Source organism: Gekko japonicus, unplaced genomic scaffold (assembly GCF_001447785.1).
Source record: "Gekko japonicus isolate JY-2015 unplaced genomic scaffold, Gekko_japonicus_V1.1 scaffold1901, whole genome shotgun sequence".
Lineage (NCBI taxonomy): Eukaryota > Metazoa > Chordata > Lepidosauria > Squamata > Gekkonidae > Gekko > Gekko japonicus.
The window spans coordinates 73,640-89,651 of record NW_015177070.1 but is presented as its reverse complement, the minus strand read 5'-3'; the positions used below and the strand labels follow the sequence as shown (position 1 = coordinate 89,651).

The following is a 16,012-nucleotide window of genomic DNA, read 5'->3' as shown; positions in this document are numbered from 1 at the left end:
GGCCCGGCCCGGGGGGGGGGGGGGGGGGGGGGGGGGGGAGGCTCTGCCGCGCCGCCCGCCCGCCCGGGGAAGCGCCAGCCACGTGGCGCGGGAGCCGACCTGGCGCCAGCGCGGGCCCGCTCAGTGAGGCCGCGTGTCCGTGCAGGCGGATCCCCCCCCCCCCCCTGCCCGGGGGTTTCCGGTCTCTGTCGGAGAAGGGGGATACTTCCGGCGCGGGGGGGGGGGTCGGCGGTCGCGGCCCCGCTTCGACTTTTGCCGTGGAACGACCATGCGATCTTCAGCAGCGAGGCTTAATCGGATTATTGTCGTCCCCTTTCTTCCGGCAGCAATATTACAGGATCCGCAGCCAGGCCATCCAGCTGCTGAAGGGCACTCCTGAAGACCCCTACCCACACAAGTTCCACGTGGATCTGTCACTTACAGATTTCATAGAGAAGTACAGCCACCTGAAGGCAGGGGATCACCTGACTGATGTAACGCTAAGAGTGGCAGGTAAAAGGCTTACTCCTCACACCTGACAGGGCTTCCCTTGGAGGGTGATGGTGGATTAATGTGGTGCTCTAAGAGGACCTCTGCAGACAAGTGTGGTCCGCATCGGGGCCAGGCGGGGGGCAGCGGTGGAACCTCGTGACCCATGCTGAGGTCTCCTGCTCTAGCCAGTCAGCCGCCGCCACTCTGTGAGATTAGCCTAGGTTGTTCTCAGATGCTCTTCTTGCTGCACTTTTATCTTTTGATCCTGCCAGATATCAGAAGCTAAGCAAGGTTGGCCCTGGTTGCTGTGCAGAGGCCATGGCAAAGTACCTGTGCTTGTCTGTTGTCTTGAAACCCCCATGGGGTTGCCATAAGTCCACCACCACCGAAGACACACGAAGTTGCCTTATGGTGATTTAGCAAGCTGAGCCACTTAACGTTGTCTCTGGATTAGCAGCAGATCTCCAAGGTTTTGGATCAGAAGGATCATTTTTTATTTGTTATTGGAGATGTTTGGAGCAGATCCTCTGCACGCATACAGCAGGGACTCTACCACTGAGCGTAGGCTCCCCCGTAGACACTTTCATTGCTCCCGCGATGGTTTTTATGTTTTCGTCGCGCCTTTTTACTATGGTGCTGCCTCGGCTGTGCATGTGGGAAAGCCTTCCATGTCCTGCTGTAACTTGTCCTGTAGGTCGGATCCATGCTAAACGTGCCTCTGGAGGGAAGCTGATCTTCTACGATCTTCGTGGAGAGGGAGTTAAGTTACAAGTTATGGCCAACTCCAGGTAACCATCGCTAGAGGGATTGTAAGAGCGTGACAGAGTAATCCTGAGCCACACCTGCGCTGCTAGTCAGCTCCCTAAGTGGCAAGCTACACTGAAGCAGAGCGCAGGGTGGGGGTGGGGGGAAGGAGTGTAGCTGTCTGCTTGCAAGGCCACATCCATGGTGATTCCAACGCAGCGTGGCCTTGTGGCATAGTGCTGAGGCAGGGGAAGAAGAAGAAGAAGAAGAGATTGGATTTATACCCCGCCCTTCACTTGGAGTCTCAGAGCGGCTTACAAACCCCCATCCCTTCCCCTCCCCACAACAGACACCCTGTGAAGTGGGTGGGGCTGAGAGAACTCTGACACAAACTGCTCTTTTTCAAGGACAGCTGTGCCAGAGCTTGTGACTGACCCAAGGTCACATCAGCAGGTGCAAGTGGAGGAGTGGGGAATCAAACCAGGTTCTCCCAGATTAGAGTCCGCACACTTAACCACTACACCAAACTGGCTCTCAAGGGGTAGGGCACTGCAGGCCGATGGCAGCAGCCAGTCCCAGGGCAGATGCCATTGCATGTGGCAGCGGGGGGTGGAAAAGGACAGCTCGGGAGACCCCCATTCTCAGTTGTCGTTCCAACGTGCCAGTATGCCCCATGGCCAAGTCCCCCTGCATTCTCACCCCCCCCCGAATACTTTGAGTCCGTCCAATGCAGTGGCTCCCCCCGAGCCCTCAGTGCCCCCTGCAGAGATGCCGTCCTCCCCAGCCACCCACAGCACCCCAGAGCCCTCCCTCTGAGACACGTCTCCAGGAAGCCCGCGGGGGGAGTGGCAGGTGGGGAGGGCGTGGGGCAGGGAGGGGTGTGGAGCTCCTATCATGTAGCAGAAGCCCAGCAGCAGAGACACGCTTGTGACACAACATCGACTGCATTGCCCTGGAATCCATGGCGCAGGTGAGGAGGACAGAGTGTCCCCTTCCGCCCTGAGGGTGGAGGATTCCCTCCCTGCGTGGCTTGCGCCTCGGTGGATCTGGTATCACCACCATCACCACCGCGGGTGGAATGCGGAAGGGCTTGCTGGGCACAAGGCTCCGCCTCGGGGAGGGGGCTGGAACGGCCAGGCTGAGCAGAGTGCGGGGGTGGGGGGCTGCAGGGTAATTAATTAATTTGATTTGATTTGTATCCTGCCCTCCCTGCCGAGGCAGGCCCAGGGTGGCTCACACTGAAAAGTTAAAATACATTAGAACTGTAACAATCATCAGTGTTCCTTATTCTGATGTAGCAAATGTGAACCTGTTAAGTGACAAATAATGCCTCTTTGTCCCAGTGTCTTTGTATTGGTAAACGGAGAGTACCCCTTTTGTCCACGAACCAGGATTACCTAGTAAGGGTTACCTTGTCATTCAAATGAATGTAATGTCATTGAGTTAACTTTGTCCACTTTTCACAACAGCTCTGTTATTTCAAAGACAGTAGAACCTTGCCTCTAGTTCTTCCCCTTTGGAGGAGGCACTGGGGCTTCGTAATAGAGCACATCCTGCCTTGCTTGGAGAGGATCCCGTAGACATCCCCTGAGCTCTCCAGTTAGATCTCAGGTAGCAGTTGGAGAGAGCAGCCTTTCTCTGCCTGAGGTCCTGGAAGACTGCTGCACTCCAAATAGGCAATGCTAAACTCGACGGCACAACAGCCTGACTTAGACGAATACATAGCTGCCCTATGCCAACTTGGGTCCTGGGATGCCTGGGAGAAAGGTGGGCATATAAATATTTAAAGTAAAGAAGACTAAAACAACTACGAGTACAAGACTACTTTGCCTTTGTTAGCCTTTTAGTTAGCTATGTCTTCAGCAGTTTTTTCAAACTGAAAGCTGAAATTCAACTGAAATGTTGACGTTCTTATAAAACGGGTTCTTCCTGAGAGGACCAGGTGCCCTGGTTCCCTTGCCCCATCACGCCTACCTCGTCAGGCTCTTTGGTGCCAGTGCTGGAGGCTGGGTGGGGGGGTGGGGGGGAATCCACCATATTTCAGTGTCTTGTGCACGATTAGGTTCCTGTGGGACAGATGTTATCAGTATGTGCTAGATGCAACAAGCGCCTCGTTTCTGGAGAATACTTTTGCTTTCTTGAGGTTAACAGAGGCGTGCTAACATTTCCTCTGCTGTCAAGAAAAATTAGGGTCTCCAGGTAGGAAGGCATTAGCTGAGGAGAGGAGAACCGGCTATCCAACTCTCTCTCTCGTGCTGAAGTTACCCCTTCTGGATTGCACTGGGTGTTCTTGCGCTGGATGTTGCGTTCTTGGTAGTCAGCAGCGTGATGATCAGGAAAGCAGAGAGGTGGGTTTGGGAAGGGTTAGGGCCCCCCTGGTGACTGACTTGCCTGGATGGTAGTGTGGGACAGGAGCCAGCAGTCGTGGGCCACCCAGTACCTTTTACGATGAGAAATGTGAGTCTGTGGTCTTGGAGGAGAAGCTTCAGGTTTCTAAGGCTGGCCATGGGGCATCCTGCTGGGCTCAGCCGCCTGGTATTAGCCCCGTGGGTGCCTGCTGCTGCTGCTGCAGGTCTCATCTGGGCGTGTCTGAATGGTTGGGGCCCCACCTGGGGGGGGGGGGAGAGGAAGGCGGCAGCAGACTCCCCGTCAGAGGGTGCTGGATTCCTGCCCCTGCTCACCTGTTGGGGGGGGGTTGCCCCCTTGAGACATTTCATCACACAGCAAGGAGGGATGTTTGCTCTTCCCCTTGGGTGGGGGTGGTGCCAGGATCTCCCTCTCTGGTGCTCGGCGTCTACCACCTCGCGTATGCAAAGTGTGCCCGTCAGGGATCTTGGAGTCCTGCATTGTGTGTCCTGTCTGCAGTCTGACTGGGGTGTATCTAGTGCTGGGGGGCTGTGAGGGGGGTTTGTGACTGGCTGCGCTTGTGGGTGGGATAGTGGCCATAGCAGGGCACCCTTGCATGGGCATCGGTGGGCCACGCCATGCCTTTTGTCAGCATAACTTCACCCCAGCTGCTGTGAGGGACACATCGGGGCTGGAGAGACTTAGCAAGCCTGCTAGCTCCAGCTATGCTCCTGGGCCCACCCCTTTCTGCAGCCGGGGGGGCGGGGGGGGTGGGGCATGCTGGGCTGCCTTTGGTGCCCGGCTGCAGGGGGAAGGGGGGCTGCAGGGGGCACCCGGCCACTGCTTTGCTGCATCTTTAGGTGATGCCGTGTAAAGCTTCATCAGCTCCCTAAGCACTTTCAGTTCCAGGGCAGGGGACTGCTCTGTAAATCTACAGTCCATGAAACTCAGGATGTATAACACAGATTAGGAAAAGCACCATTGGCTCTTAAGTTGACGCCAGTGAGATGAACAGGCAGAGTCAAGTGGAGGCCTTGCCCAGCTGAGGAGGAACATGGCCCCCAGCAAAATAATTGTAAGTTAGCAGGATAGCAAGACAAACAATAAGAATTTGTTTAAATACATTCAAAGCAAGACAGTGGTTGGGTATTGGGTGACATAGAAGGCGCGCAGTATCACTAAAGGGAGACAGAGAGAATGTAGAGAATGTGAATGGGTTATTTGTGTTTGTCCTCACTGCAGAAGGTATGAGCCATGCCAGAATGGCTGTTTTCAGGGTGAACATGTGAGGATCCGGTTCAAACAGAGGTGAAAAGAGCAGAATCTTTAAAAGGTCTACCTTTCTACTCCTGAGGAAGGCTAGGCTCTACCCACCCACCTACAAGTCCATCCGTCAACCTTTTTTCTTCTCTTGAATTTCAGAAACTACAAATCAGAAGAGGAGTATCTGGGCATTAACAGCAAACTCCGGCGTGGAGACATTATTGGGGTTCAGGGGAGCCCCGGCAAGACGAAGAAAGGGGAGTTGAGCATAATCCCTTCCGAGATCACCCTGCTCTCCCCCTGCCTGCACATGCTGCCTCACCTTCATTTTGGGCTCAAGGACAAGGTGTTTGTCAGAGTGGGGTCTCGGGGACATCCCAAGAATATTTCAGTCCCCCCCCCCCTTTTTTGTGCGCTCTAAACCTAGACATTTTATTTTCAGGAAACCAGATTTCGGCAGAGATACCTGGATTTAATTCTTAATGATTTTGTGAGGCAAAAGTTTATTATTCGGGCAAAGATTATAACGTACATTCGGAATTTCCTAGACGAGCTGGGGTTTTTGGAGGTAAGTGTCCTCCCCCCCCCCCCCCCGCCGTCTTGTTCGCGATTAGCTGTCCTTTGGATGTCATTTCATGTTCTGTTTTAAATCAGTTCTGCTCTGGGTCCAGTAAACACATTTGGAATTATTGGTGGATTTCGCTGATTTTGTTATGACGTATCATGCGCTTGGGTTTAAAGTCCTGCATGTCTTAAATGCAAAGGGCTTTTAGGATAGTAATAGTTTATTCTTCTCTCGGGTTTGGGGAACTGCTGAAAAGGGGTCTTTCTCTCTCAAAACCCTGGAGGGCCAGACCTTTTCTGTAGAGCACTTGGGTGGCCCTGGGGGCTGCTGTGTGACAGAGAGGAGGATGTGCATTGTTGGTTCCCCCCCCCCCACTCTGCTAGGTGGAGACTCCCATGATGAACATCGTTCCTGGTGGGGCTGTGGCGAAGCCTTTCATCACCTACCACAATGAACTGGACATGAACCTGTACATGAGGATAGCACCAGAGCTCTATCACAAGGTGAGGTCTCAGGGTGGGCAAGCCATGGCCTGCTTGGCACGATGCTTTGGTAGCCAGGGATATTATGGGCACAGGGTGCCACGCCCTGGAGCAAGGGGCAGGAGATGACAATGAAGAAATTGCTGCACAACTGGAGAGACTTATTCAGCATGGAGGTGCTTAGCAGAACATCTGTGGAAGATTTAAACACCAAAAAAGACTGGTCTTTTTAAGATTATGATCGGTAAACATGTAAATAATTAAAAATAGGATAAACATAAAGATGCTTTGACCTCAGCCACTCACTGACCGATAGGAATACTGAAATTGTTATGGCCATTTGCCGTGAGCTAGACCCAGACCGTCTGATAAAATGTTAAATCAAAATTGTTGACACGATTTCCCCCTCATTTCTTTCAAATAACGAGACGTGTAATGCTGTATTGTGAAGGTGCCAGAAAGCTACAATGCTAGAATGCTGCAGTGGTTTGTCCAGGAGGAGTCTGGAAACTTGCTTCTCTCCCCACCCCCCAATAAGTGGGGAAGCCGTCAGGAAGCTGGGAAGTGGTGCTTGCCTGGCCTGAGACACAGGTGGGGAGGAAGATCCCAGCCAGGGCTTTCTGCTGGTCTCGTGGTGTCAGCGTTCCAGCACAGAGCAGGTCAAACCACACGTAGGGCAGGTCATTGGACTCTGTGTGGGTTCCATTGCTTGTTTGGTTGCTTCTTAGTTGGGGGGGGTGGGGGATACTTCCTGTATCAGTCTTCCACGCGGACAGACTTCCTTGACTGCTGCTACCCACGTGCAGGTGAACCAGATCCCAGCTGTCTCTCTTGGATGTGCTCTGGAAAAGCCTCAGATTCCATCCCCCTTCAGCCTTATACCAAAGAACAGAACCCCCGGGTCTCGCTGAGTTATCGTTGCTTCCTCTTGAGTTCCACGGGCTGGGGGAGCTGGCCTGCCCTCTGGGAGACAGATTAATACGGAGGAGCTCTTGGAGGCGTGTCCCCGCGTCAAGCGATCCTTCCGTCAGCAACTCTGCTTCATTTCGCAAGGGGAGACCAAGGTGGCTTTCTGTGTTTTAGATGCTGGTGGTTGGAGGAATGGACAGGGTCTATGAAATCGGGCGCCAGTTCCGGAATGAGGGAATCGATCTGACACACAACCCAGAGTTCACCACCTGTGAATTCTACATGGCGTATGCCGATTACCATGACTTGATGGAGATCACCGAGCAGCTGCTTTCAGGTTGGTGCCCTGGGGTGGTGGTGGCTTGAGTGGGAGTCCTATGCGGGAAGCAGACTAGCATGTGCAGGCATGAAGTGCAGCTCTTTTCCTTTCTGCAGGGATGGTGAAGCACGTCACAGGGGGTTACAAGGTCACATACCACCCTGAAGGCCCTGAAGGCCAGGCCTGTGAAATAGATTTCACTCCGCCCTTCCGGAGGATCAGCATGGTGGGCGAGCTGGAGAGAGTCTTGGGGGTGACACTTCCTGGGGCAGACCAGTTCGAGACAGAAGGTGAGGAGGGCAGACAGGGGCAGCCTCCCTACAGCCCCTTCTCTCCCCCCTTATTGGCTGCGGAGAAAATGGGCCCAGTACTGGCTGCTGCACAGAATCCTGCGTGGGAAATTGAAGGGGCGGACTGCAAGGCCTTTGTCTGGGAGCATGCCAGGAGCGTCAGGCGGATTGTCGGCACGGCCTTTCTGGCTCCATGTTGGCACGGCAGTTATGCCTGGTGCTGGGTTCTTGTTGATGGCTGTTCCCAGGGCCTGATCCTGACTCTTCTTGGGGGGGGGAAACATACAAGCCGTGGCTTCAGTAATATCTCTGCCTTGGGTCCACAGAGACTCGCAAATTCTTTGATGCTCTCTGTGAAGAGAGAGGGGTCGAGTGTCCATCGCCTCGGACTACGGCCCGGCTCCTCGATAAGGTCAGTGGAGAGGGACCCTGGCCATCCGGCTCTTCTCCCGGAGAGGGACCCTCCCCGATTGGGTCCTGGCTGCCCAGGCCTGTGTTGACCAGAGCTACTCGCAGCTTCTGCAGGCCAGTCTTGAGTCTCCCTAAGAGGACTGGGGGCGAGGCTGGGCAAGCGCTTGCTGTCTCGGAGTTCAGAATCTTGAGCCTGCGACTCTTCCTTTCTCTCCTTTCTACCTCCTGCGAAGGGGGGAGGGTGGGTAGGAGTGAACGTCCACCTGCCGCACTGTAGCTGGGAGGAGGCAGGCACAGGGACCTGCTGCCTTCTGTGACTCCAATAAATCTAGCCTGAGGGACCGCCCCCCCCCGGTCCTTTCCTTGGTGGGGGGCGGAATCGCAGGCACCATCCCCCCCGGGGGGGGGGGGCGGGCGTGTGTGTGTGTGTCACAGATGGGGAGCGGCGCTGGCCTGTGACAAATCTGGAGAGAGACGGAGGGCTGCTCTCAGGGTCTCACTCTGCAGAGGGGAGGCCACACCCAAGTGGGTGAACTTTTGACATGAGGCATCAGGAAGTTAGGTGCCTCCCTTTTGTGGTACCAGCCGCCTCTTTCCGGGTCCAAGGGCTAAACCGACAGGTTGAGCTTGTCCTGTTGCATTCCAGTCCCACCCAGTGCCTGCCACAGGCTGTTGCTACCATTAACAAGTAGTTTCAAGGGTCCAGAACATTTCCCACCCAGGCTTGTGTAATCCCTACAACAGCCCTGTGAGGAAGGACAGAGCTCTCTTGCCCTCATATTGGCTTTGGGCTGCAGTGGGGGGGGGCATGGAGCGGCCTCGTACGGAGTCAGGCTGCTGGCCTCTCACGGTCAGCACTGTCGATGGCTCAGACTGGCCGTGGCTCTCTAGGGCCCCGTCACCTCCGGCCTGATCCTGGTGCGTTTCTGGCAGAACAGATCCAGCGACTCGCTGAGCTGTGGCTCGTTGGTCTCTTTGGCTCTGTGCTGCCGTGGCCTTTCTTGGCGGGTCCTCCTCCTAGGCCAGAGCGGAATGGCAGCAGTGGGGGTGGTTCAGCTCTCAGGGGAGACACATCACTGCAGATCACACAGCAGTCCAACTGAAAGATCTCTCCCCCCCTTCCCCCCCACCCCTTTTCCCTCCAGCTGGTTGGGGAGTATTTAGAAGTGACGTGCATCAACCCCACCTTTATCTGTGATCACCCTCAGATCATGAGCCCCTTGGCCAAATGGTAAGTGTATAAAAAGATGTGTGCATGTTCAGAAGTTTGAATGGGTCTGTTGTGCAAAGTTAAGTTCACTTGTTGTATAATTCTAAACCTCAGTGAGGGTTGATTATTGGTGGAGAAAACTTCAGAAATCTCTTAAGCAGGGTGGTGGGGGCACGGGGTTTAAACTCTTGCGAAGTGGAGGAAAACGAGTCCTGCAGGTGGAGACAATGCAAGTATGCCTGAGATCTGTCTACTCCACTCAGAGCCAGGGTGGGGGCTGGTGCAGAATTGTGGGCTGGGGGAGCTTGGAAGAGCAGCAGCAGGGCTGGGCCGTCTCTGACCTATCGCCATCTTCTCCCCCCCCCCCCCGCGTTGCCTCTGCGCAGGCATCGTTTGCAGCAGGGCCTGACCGAGCGCTTTGAGCTCTTTGTGATGAAGAAGGAAGTGTGCAATGCGTACACGGAGCTGAATGACCCTTTTCGGCAGCGCCAGCTCTTTGAAGATCAAGCTAAGGTGCAACACGGGACTTGTGCCACTGAAGAACAGTGTTTCAGCTGCCCTGAGCAGCTGTGGAGCAAGCCTCTGTGTGTGTGGGGGGGGAGTGGGGAGGATGCGTGCACTTGTGCTTCTATCCCCCCCCCCCCAATGGGTCCCTGCACGGGCATCTCTTTCTTGGATGGATGCTAGACTTTGACCAAACTCCGGGTGCTGGAGGCTGAGGTGAAACAACAGAAGGTGACGCACTGGAATGTGCTTTCTTCTTCCCACTCCCAACTGTGAATTAGAGGGTCACTTTTAGGAGGGGGAGGGGTAGAACAGAGGCTGTGTGTGTGTGTGTGGGGGGGGGGTTAAGCTGTTTCCTCTCAACCTGCTGCAGGAGCATTCATTTCTTGGTTTGGTGCCAGAGTTTGACTGAACTCCTTGGGGCACTGGAGGCGGAGGCAGAGCACCACCTTCTGGGGGTTGCCTCCTTTCTTCCTCCAGTGCCCTTCCCCACCCCATTGCTGTACACTGTGTCTGCCCCATACATCAGGGGCATTGGGTCAATCTGTGCTGTCTTCTGTAAGGCATGGAGGAACAATGAAACAAGCAGAACCCCATCAGAGAGCTCTTGCCCTTGTTAGCACCCGCAGCTTGGTGGCTAAGCATGCACTTTGTCGTCAGAATGCACGAGGTTGCATCTCATTTAGGATTTTCTGTAGCAAGGCTGACTGAGGCCTTTGGCAGAGCCACTGTATGTCAGAGGAGATAATATTAGGCTAAAGGAATGTATGATCCTACTTTGTCTAAACTGGCTTAATATATTCAGTGCCGCTTATGCTGCATTTCAGCTCTCTTGGTTCTTCCTTGAGAGTGTTTCTTCCTTAACTCCTGGCTGAAAGGGCGGGGATTTGCCATGTGTGATCGTTGCCCGTTTCACTGGCATGAATCTGTAAATCCAGGAAAATTTTTACCTTTACAAATAGGAGCTAGCAGTTTCTGTTCCAAATCTGGCCCCTTCTGGCCAGCCCAAAGGCTAGAAAACCCATGTCTGGGAAGCCACTGTGGTAGCCATAGGCCTTGTCTATCATTCTTTGCTCAAACTGGGCCAGCGTGAAGCGGCTTTGGTTTGTCGGTGTCTTCTTAAAATCAGAGTGCAAACTCTGGCAAGGGGGGGGGGAGGAGGGCTTTGCTGCCTTTGCTGCCAGAGAGTGGCTCCAGGGATGACCCTTGCCGCTTTCCTTTCCTGTTCGTCATCTAGGCCAAAGCTGCTGGAGATGACGAGGCCATGTTCATTGACGAGAACTTCTGCATGGCTCTCGAATACGGGCTTCCCCCAACAGCTGGTTGGGGCATGGGCATCGACCGCCTCACGATGTTCCTTACGGACTCCAACAACATCAAGGTGTGGATTCCTGCTGTGCCTGGAGGGGGCTGAGAACCCGGAGTGCCTTCAGTTAAGATTATGGATTGATTTAGGAAACACAGAGCCACATGATCTCACCCGTTCTGGAAGAAATCATTCTGGCTGCCAGTGGGCTGCCAGTTGGGGCACAGATCAGAGGGATGCTTCTGCCCTCACAGCCCCCAGGCGCTCGGTGGGCGGGCAGCTCCCGTGCGGGGGGGGGCGCACCAGCTTGTGGGTACGATTCCAAGTACTGGCTCGTGCCTATTAAGGCTGATTTTTTCAAATTGTTTGTATAATCTGGTTCCGGCATGAGAACTGTTAAAGGGGATCAGTTGGCCTGCTCAGTATTTATGCTCTTGGTTTTCACTGGCTGGATTTTAAGGGTTTATTAATTTTATGTTTTTATGGTTTTGTCTTTATTTTTGTGAGCCACCTTGACGGGGTGGGGGTGTCTAAAGAGGCGGCGTATCAGTTTTCAAAACAAGTGAGAACAGGAGCCCTGGGCCTCCTCTCTCTCTGGCCACACTCCCCGACGGTGGCACCTTCTCTGGGGAAGGGGATGGCCAGCTTTGAACAATGTCCTCTCTCTTCCAGGAGGTGCTCCTGTTTCCTGCCATGAAACCTGATGACAAGAAGAAGGAGACGCTGCCGGAACCACCTGCAGAGGGCACTTCAGTGTGACCCACCAGGATGCACAGGAGGGAAAAGAGAGGCTTTTAGGGCGCTTGAACACTGTTGTATTTTCCCAGTCAGGAATAAAGGAGAGCTCTGCTTTTTCTTTCTATTCTTTTCTGCTTTAGACCTGTCCTCACATCATCCTCATCAGTATGTCTAATTCTCAATCTGGCCCCATCTGTCTTGAGTCACAGTGAGAAAGGTAGGTGATGTAAATCAGTACTTAAAAGCCAGCAGTTGGGACCAGGCATGGACAAAAGACGTCTGTCTGCAATCCTGAGAAAAGTCCTCCTAGGTTTGCAAAAAGGAAAAGGGCCTGTAGCTTTCGGAACTGAGTGCCCTCAGTGGAGTGGCCTCTGCTCGGCAACCACCACAACACTACTGCCACCAGGCTTTCGAGCCTTGCCTTTTCCCAGTAAACGTCGGGAGTGGGAGGGGGTTTCCAGGGCTGTTTTGGCCTTTTGAGGGGGAGAGAACACATTGGGACCTTGGCCTTCCAGCAGCCACTGAGTGACTTGAAACCAGATGGCTGTCAAAAAAAGGAGGAGCAATGAGCCAGGAAACTACAGGCCCCTCTGACCTCTGTCTCAGGAAAGATACTGGAGCAGATTTTAAAGGGATTGATCTGTGAACATGTAAAAGACAACTTGGTGAACCAGGGAAGTCGGCACGGATTTGTCCCCAAGAGGTCCTGCCAGAGCAATCTCATTTCCTCCTTCGATCGAGTGACGAGCTTACTGGATCCAGGGAATGCTGTTGATGACGTTTACCTGGACTCCAGTAAAGCTTTTGAGAGGGATCCCCATGATGTTCTGATGGGTAAACTAGAGGGCTGTGGACTGGACTCTAGGATAGTTAGGTGGGCGGGGAACTGGTTGGAGAATTGCACTCAGAGAGTAGTTGTCAGTGGCACTTCATCTGAATGGAGGGAGGTGTCCAGTGGGGTGCCACAGGACTCGGTTCTGGGCCTCGGTGCTTTTCAATAGTTTTTTTTATAAATGATCTGGATGAGGGTGTGGAAGGGCTGCTCATTAACTTTGCAGATGACACCAAATTGGGAGGAGCAGCGAACACACCAGGAGATATAGAATTTGACAAGATCTGAACAAGATGCAATTTAACAAGGATAAGTCCCGAGTTCTACGTCTGGGTAACAAAAATGAGGAACACGCATACTGGATGGGGGATACACTTATGGGGTAGTGTTGTGTGTGAACACGATCTTGTGGTACGGGTGGACGAAGGCTAAATATGAGCAGCCAGTGTGATGCAGCTACAACGAAAGGCTAATGCAATGTTGGGGTGTATCAACAGAGGCACAACATCCAAATCACAAGATGTCAGAGTCCCACTGTACAGTGGACTGGTCAGGTCACATGTGGAGTATTGTGTGCAGGTGTGGAGGCCTCACTTGAAAAAGGATGTGGGCAGAATGGAGCATGTGCAGAGGAGAGCAACAAGGATGGTCAGGGGCCTGGAGACCAAGTCCTATGAGGGCAGGCTGAGGGGACTTCTTGGGAATTTTAATCTGGAGGAGAGGGGGCAAAATGATTCAAGTATTTGAAGGGCTGTCAATTAGAGGAAGGCAGGGAGCTGTTGCTGTTGGCAACAGAGGAGAAGACTCACAATAATGGGTTTAAATTAAGAACGAGGAGACTGGGTTTATACCCCGCCCTCTTCACCTGGAGTCTCAGAGGGGCTTACAGCTGCTGCAAGTGGAGGAGTGGGGAATCAAACCTGGTTCTCCCAGTCCCCTCAGTTAACCATTACACCCAACGGGCTCAAAGGGCAGGAAGGTGCCATCTGTAAATTAGGGAACCTTGACTGTGCTATGGAGCAGATGGTCACGGAACCTACCAGGGGAGAGGCGATCCTTGATTTGGTCCTAAGTAACACTCAAGACCTGGTGAGAGATGTAAAAGTGATTGCACCGCTTGGAAACAGTGATCATAATGTTGTTGAGTTCATCATTTGTACAAATAGAGAATTGGCCAAAAAGACTCACACAACCATTTTTAACTTTAAAAGGGGTAATTTCTCTGATATGAGGGGACACGTGGGGAGGAAACTGAAAGGAAAAGTAGAAAGGGTCAAAACAATTGGGGAAGCTTGGGATCTATTTAAAACTACGATCCTAGAAGCTCAAAAAATATATATTCCGCAGGTTAGGAAAGGCACAAAAAGGTATAGGAAAAAGCCTGCATGGTTAACAAACAGAGTAATGGAGGCTGTAAAAAGTAAAAAGAATTCCTTTAAGCAGTGGAAAGCTAGTCACAGTGAGGCTGATAAAACGGAACACAGGCTATGGCAAATAAAATGCAAGTCTGAGGTCAGGCAGGCAAAAAGGGAATATGAGGAGCATATAGCAAAAAACGTAAAAACCAACAATAAAACTTTCTTCAAATACATTAGAAACAGGAAACCAGCCAGGGAGGCAGTGGGGCCCTTGGACGACCAAGGGGTAAAAGGAGTATTGAAGGATGATAGGGAAATGGCTGAGAAGCTAAATGCATTTTTTGCCTCCGTCTTCACTGTGGAAGATGAGAAGTGCTTGCCCACTCCAGAACCACTGATTTCAGGAGGGGTGTTGAAAGACCTGAGTCAGATTGAGGTGACGAGAGAGGAGGTCCTAAAACTGATAGACAACTTAAAAACTGAAAAATCACCAGGCCCAGATGGCATACATCCGAGAGTTCTGAAAGAACTCAAATGTGAACTTGTAGATCTCCTGACAAAGATATGTAATCTTTCCTTAAAATCTGCCTCCATTCCTGAGGATTGGAAGGTAGCTAATGTCACTCCCATCTTTAAAAAGGGTTCCAGAGGAGATCCGGGAAATTACAGGCCAGTCAGTCTGACGTCGATACCGGGTAAATTGGTGGAAACCATTATTAAGGAAAGAATTAGTAGGCACATAGATGAACAAAACCTATTGAGGCAGACTCAGCACGGTTTCTGTAAGGGAAGATCTTGTCTCACTAACCTGTTAGTGTTCTTTGAGGGGGTGAACAAACATGTGGACAAGGGGGATCCAATAGATATTATTTACCTTGACTTCCAGAAAGCTTTTGATAAAGTTCCTCATCAAAGGCTCCTAAGTAAGCTCAAAAATCATGGGATAGAAGGACAAGTCCTTTTATGGATCAAAAACTGGCTAGTTCATAGAAAACAGAGAGTGAGTGTAGGTGGGCAATTTTCTCAGTGGAGGGTGGTAAGCAGTGGGGTACCGCAGGGATCAGTACTTGGTCCACTGCTTTTTAACTTGTTCATTAATGATTTGGAGATGGGAGTAAGCAGTGAAGTGGCTAAATTTGCGGATGATACAAAGTTGTTCAGGGTGGTGAAAACCAGTGAGGATTGTGAGGCACTCCAAGGGGATCTGTCAAGGATGGGCGAGTGGGCGTCAACATGGCAAATGGGGTTCAATGTGGCCAAGTGCAAGGTGATGCACATTGGAGCCAAAAATCCTAAATATAAATACACATTGATGGGGTCTGAACTGGCAGAGACTGAGCAAGAGAGAGATCTTGGAGTTGTAGTGGATAACTCACTGAAAATGTCGAGACAGTGTGTGACTGCAATAAAGAAGGCCAATGCTATGCTGGGGATTATTAGGAAGGGTATTGAAAACAGATCAGCCAATATAATAATGCCCCTATATAAATCAATGGTGAGACCTCATTTGGAATACTGTGTGCAGTTCTGGGCACCACACCTTAAAAAGGATATTATAGCTTTGGAAAAAGTGCAGAAAAGGGCAACTCGAATGATAAAAGGGTTGGAACACTTTCCCTATGAGGAAAGGTTAAAGCGCTTAGGGCTCTTTAGCTTGGAGAAAAGACGACTGAGGGGTGACATGATCGAGGTTTATAAGATTATGCATGGGAAAGAGCAGGTAAAGAAAGAGGTACTTTTCTCCCTTTCTCACAATACAAGAACTCGTGGGCACTCCATGAAACTGCAGAGCGGTCGGGTTAGAACGGATAAAAGGAAGTACTTCTTCACCCAAAGAGTGATTAACACATGGAATTCACTGCCACAGGAAGTGGTGGGTGCTACAAGCATGGACGGCTTCAAAAGGGAATTAGATAAGCATATGGAGCAGAGGTCCATCAGTGGCTATTAGCCACAAGGTATAGCTAGGGGCTCTGGGGCAAGTGATGCTCTGTCTTCTTGGTGCTTGGGGGGGGGGGGTCAACAGTGGGAGGGCTTCTAATGTCCTGGCCCCACTGCTGGACCTCCTGATGGCACCTGGTATTTCTGGCCACTGTGTGACACAGAAGAGTGTTGGACTGGATGGGCCTTTGGCCTGATCCAACACTGGCGTCTCTTATGATCTAACCTTTTGACAGTCAGAATCCTGCCGCAGTGGCATGGGCTGCCCTGGGGGCGGTGGGGGGGCGGTGGTGAGTCCCCCCCCCCAATTGGCAGTCTTCAAG

General features: G+C 52.2%; 1 protein-coding gene across 1 annotated transcript in view; it reads left to right on the top strand.

Annotated features, from left to right (window-relative positions):
* Positions 1-11,666, top strand: part of KARS (lysyl-tRNA synthetase) — a 13,287-nt gene extending 1,621 nt beyond the window's left edge. The window contains exons 2-13 of the mRNA XM_015428204.1: positions 146-492; positions 1,166-1,259; positions 4,984-5,170; positions 5,267-5,392; positions 5,773-5,892; positions 6,955-7,117; positions 7,216-7,389; positions 7,716-7,801; positions 8,946-9,031; positions 9,397-9,523; positions 10,752-10,895; positions 11,493-11,666. Coding sequence (XP_015283690.1) covers positions 146-492; positions 1,166-1,259; positions 4,984-5,170; positions 5,267-5,392; positions 5,773-5,892; positions 6,955-7,117; positions 7,216-7,389; positions 7,716-7,801; positions 8,946-9,031; positions 9,397-9,523; positions 10,752-10,895; positions 11,493-11,579 — 1,741 coding nt within the window. The 3' untranslated portion in view covers positions 11,580-11,666. The remainder of the gene's footprint in view (positions 1-145; positions 493-1,165; positions 1,260-4,983; positions 5,171-5,266; positions 5,393-5,772; positions 5,893-6,954; positions 7,118-7,215; positions 7,390-7,715; positions 7,802-8,945; positions 9,032-9,396; positions 9,524-10,751; positions 10,896-11,492) is intronic.
* Positions 11,667-16,012: the final 4,346 nt, after the last annotated feature.